The sequence below is a fragment of the Chionomys nivalis genome, chromosome 8, assembly GCF_950005125.1.
Source record: "Chionomys nivalis chromosome 8, mChiNiv1.1, whole genome shotgun sequence".
NCBI classification, from domain to species: domain Eukaryota; kingdom Metazoa; phylum Chordata; class Mammalia; order Rodentia; family Cricetidae; genus Chionomys; species Chionomys nivalis.
This window is the reverse complement of record NC_080093.1, coordinates 88,532,177-88,536,655: the sequence shown is the minus strand read 5'-3', so window position 1 is coordinate 88,536,655 and position 4,479 is coordinate 88,532,177. Positions and strand designations below refer to the sequence as shown.

General features: G+C 37.4%; 1 protein-coding gene across 1 annotated transcript; it reads right to left on the bottom strand.

Annotated features, from left to right (window-relative positions):
• Positions 1 to 1,039: 1,039 nt before the first annotated feature.
• Positions 1,040 to 1,990, bottom strand: LOC130880484 (olfactory receptor 10A3-like). The gene has a single exon (XM_057779527.1). It carries the CDS (start codon positions 1,982 to 1,984, stop codon positions 1,040 to 1,042), a length of 945 nt encoding a protein of 314 aa, XP_057635510.1. The 5' UTR covers positions 1,985 to 1,990.
• Positions 1,991 to 4,479: the final 2,489 nt, after the last annotated feature.

Below are 4,479 nucleotides of genomic sequence, written 5' to 3'. Positions count from 1 at the left end.
CTGTTAAAATATACTTTTATGACATTCAAAGTTAGTGGCAAACAACAGCTGTCGAATTGGACTTAAGACCCAATCAACAAGAAAGAAGTCATGACTGGTTCCGAACACCTAGTCAACACCCTGGGACTAGTGAGGTCATGGACCTTAGAAAAGAATCTACTTCTGAAACTTTTCTAGAGCAGCATAATTTCTTACTACATTCCAAAACTTACAGATACAGAAAAGGATAGTTAGCAACCCTCAGCAAAGAAGACTCTCTTTAAGCAAATAGAGACCATCAAAGAAATGAGGACTAGTCTGGCCTTCCCAAATAAATTGTTTTTTTTTTAACTCATAGACTTTCATTCCAGAAACAACAAATGTAATCAATACATACATTTGTTATTTTCTTGATGTTCTGGGTGTCAGTGAGTCTCGGTGGGCCTTCTAATGCATTTATAATCTTTTTAAAAAGTAATTCTGCAATAGTTATTCAAATTGACAAATCCTAGCCGGAGTAGTAGCACAGAAATAGAGCAACTCCATAACCAGATTATGGCTATGAATTGAATTCCCAGAAATGGACAAACAAATAAGCAAACATAGAGACACATACCTGATCAAACTAGATGGAATGGTAAGTAATAGATGATAGATACATAAATAGATAATAGATAGATAGATGATAGATATAGATAGATAGATAGATAGATAGATAGATAGATAGATAGATAGATAGATAGATAGATATAGATAGATAGATGTCATACATAGAAAGACACCATCCATTCCATCAGATACCCAAAAACAAAGAATTAAACATGAATATGTGAAATTAGATTTTATTGAAGCATCATCTCAATGATAACATGGTAAAAAAACTGAATATCTAAAATTCACAAACATCTGAAGAGTGTTACATCATGGTATAAAATGTATATATTTTGTAAAAATAAATGACTAAAGAAAGTATTAAGAGAGGAATCCCTTTTCCATGATTTGCTAATCTAAGGTAGAATTCCTTTTGGTGATTTCCAAATACTCAGGGCTTCTCAGCAACTCACATGGTATGTAAAGCCACTTTTCTTTCCCATAATTTCACCATGGCCCTTTTCATCTCCTTGTTCCTCAGGCTGTAGATGAGTGGATTCAGCAGAGGGGTGAGCAGAGAGTAAGCCAATGACATCAGTTTCTTGGTGTCTGGTGAGTACCTGGATTTGGGCTGCAAATAGGTCATGCAGGCTGTGCCGTAGAAGAGGGTGACAGATGTGAGGTGAGAGGCACACGTGGAGAAAGCCTTCTGCCTCCCAGTAGAGGATGGCATCTTCAGGATGGCAAAGAGAATCCGGATGTAAGACAAGAGAATCAACAGAAATGGGACCATGACAATCAAAATGGTGCCTGTGAAGGCATAGATTTCAAACAGGAACGTGTCTGCACATGCAAGCTCCAGCACAGCTGGGGTTTCACATGATATATGATTAATTTTACTAGGACCACAAAAAGGGAAGCTAAACACCCATGTGGTCTGCACAGTTGCTACCATGATCCCTGATATCCATGAACATATCACTAGTTTCACGAAGACCCTTTTGTTCATAATGACCGGGTAGGACAGAGGATGGCAGATTGCAGCAAAGCGGTCATAAGCCATTGCCCCCAGGAGAAAACACTCAGTCCCGCCAAAGAGAAGAATGAAATACATCTGTGCAAAACAACCCCCAAAGGAAATGGTGGCTTTCTCGGAGGTGAGAACCACCAGCATTTCAGGCATAATGGCTGTGCTGAAGCTAGCTTCCACCACTGACAAGTTCTGCAGGAACTGGTACATAGGGATGTGCAGGCTCTGGTCCAGGAAGATGACAGTGACAATAATAGTATTTCCTGTCAGAGTCATCAAATAAATAACCAAGAAGGCTCTAAACAGGTGTGTTTGGAGCTCAGGAAGGTGAGAAAAGCCCAAGAGGATAAACTCAACCACGGAGCTATCATTCTGCCTCCTCATTGCAGGAGTGGAATCCTGTATTTTCTCAGGAACATAATGTACAACAGATGAAGTCCCAGGCAGATAGCTTCCGCCTGTCTTGTCCCCAGCACAGAGCATGAAAACCCGGGACCAGCATCACAGTTAGCAACCTGGAGGGTGACTAACCACTTCAGTTAATGAGTCCTTGAAATATAAATGGAGAAACTGATAATTCTTTCTAAGAAATATGGTCTGAAATATAAAATCCTACATTGCAAGTTGTATGTTGTGTGGTTTGAAAATTAAGCACCATTTTAAAGCTAATAGAAATGATTTCTGATGTCTATTCTAACTCTATACCATCATTGTAGGAATCACTTGCTTTATACAATAGGTAAGTATAAAATTTAAGACCATAAAAAACAAAGTCAATAAATAAATATTTATGAACCTAACAAAAATTTCATAATAACCTAATAATTCAGTTATAGAAATGTTACATACCTTTTAATTACTTCATGGCCTCTTTTATTATTGATATATATTACATGCATGTGTATATGCACATACATATTATTCTTAAATATAACCTGCTCAGTCTGTATAATGTCGCATATATCTATGTTAGATACATTTTAAAAATTCATTGCATTCAAGAATAACAGAATTGGATGTAATTGTTAAAAGTAAGAACATTTTATATGAACATGTAGAGGAGGTTGTATTTTAAATGTGCTTATATTGGGTGATACCTATAACTTGTTTCAGTTGACTTCAAACTTACTAAATGCTGCATAGACTGGAACTAGCCACTTCTATTAGAATTTACACAGATGTGACGTGCCTATCCTTGTGGCCACGATGGCTTAGGGAAAAAAACCCACTTGTGGATCAACGCAGAGCTTTGATTTGGGAGTTTCCACTCTCCCTTTTCTGTCTCTCTCTTCCCTTTCTCCAGTGCCCTCCTAATCCTAAAGTTCATGAAATCATTAATTACTCAACAATCTCTAACCAGTAACCAATTATTTTCTAGTCTTTGCATGGTCCCAAACACGCTGGAGTACAGAAACCAATAAAACCTTCGCATGCTACAAGAGATAAGCATGACTTTTTAACAGGCTACTACTCCAACATGCTTCAGAACCCTGGCTCTCACCCCTTCTTTTCTTATTACAAATTGTATTTTCATATGCAAAAATGTAACCCATCATAAGAACATAACTATGAAAAGCAAAAGTTTTGTTTGCTTCTTGGAGACATGCACAATGCCTACAACAGTCCTTGGCCTGTAAAACACAGTAAGGTACTATTCCTAGCACAACAGGAGGGCTCACTCACAACAACCTGTTGTTCATTCCAAAACAGGGTTGTAAAAGTTTAGAAAGTCCCCAACAAAAAGAAATGAACACCTCAAGTAATAGAAATGCTAACTGTTTTATCTGATCATGCACACTTTATAAATAAATTGAGATGTAATGGTATAGCTCATAAATATATGTAATTATCATGTGTTAATATAGAGAAAGAATATGCACATATATACTTAAATTCTAAACAAAAATGAAAATACTACCATGAGTGATAAAAAACAACTGAACAACTGATCTTTCAATAACTTAAAGATGCTAATGTCTTCGATAACTCAGACAATAGTGCTACAGTGAGCACTTCATTCTGTAGGCTTTGGTCTCCAACTGAAAAGGGTAAGCACTGGACTCAGTAACCAAGTGTTCTAATAAGAAATTCTAAGCTTTGGTTAGTGCACCAAAGTATTAATTTCTGAAATTATGTCCGTTCTTCTCTCTGAAAAAGAAAACAAATGAAATTATCGAATACAAACCTAAAGAGTCAAATGATTTGGCTGTGCCTAATGATCACTGAGCACTGAGGTGTCTCTTGCAGAAGGTGTCCAGCAGTCAGTGAGGAAAAGGTTGAAGAAAAAACATACAACACAACACAAGCAGAGGCTGCTCTTCCTTGCCTTGTGGCTCCGTCTCAGTAATTCCCATGCTCTGTAGCCACCTGTTAAAAAAATATCACTTAAGGCACTACTTTTGTAAAATTACATGACAATTATGCGTCTTCATTATTCTCTCTGTAAAGAACTTAAAATCGCAGCATGTGGATATTCTTCTACTCTGGGATAACTAAACAGCCTTGAACTTGGTCCCTTAGGTGAGCGAGTTCAAGGGAAGAAGCTCAGAGCAACACTCCTCCCTATGTACACTGGGGTCAAATCTCTTTTACACGAGAGACTTCACTGTAACATCTCCCTATAGAAATCAAAACAGAGGCAGAACAAACATTGTAAGCAGGAAAGGGAGACATATGGAATGAGAACGTGATGCAGGGAATTTCATTAGGCAGTGTGCAGTCTATAAAATGACGAAAAACAACTTTAAAGCAAATAGGTCTAAGCCTGTGCAGTAGAAAGCACAGGCATCCCTGACCCAAGAATGTCTACATTTTCCAAAATGCAAATGCAATATTTGAGGAAAAAAAATCCTTATAGTTGATCTCATGTATAAAGAGAC

Coding starts and splice junctions, on each gene's coding strand:
- LOC130880484 (XM_057779527.1), bottom strand. CDS start 1,984: ATGAGGAGGCAGAATGATAGCTCCGTGGTTGAGTTTATCCTCTTGGGC.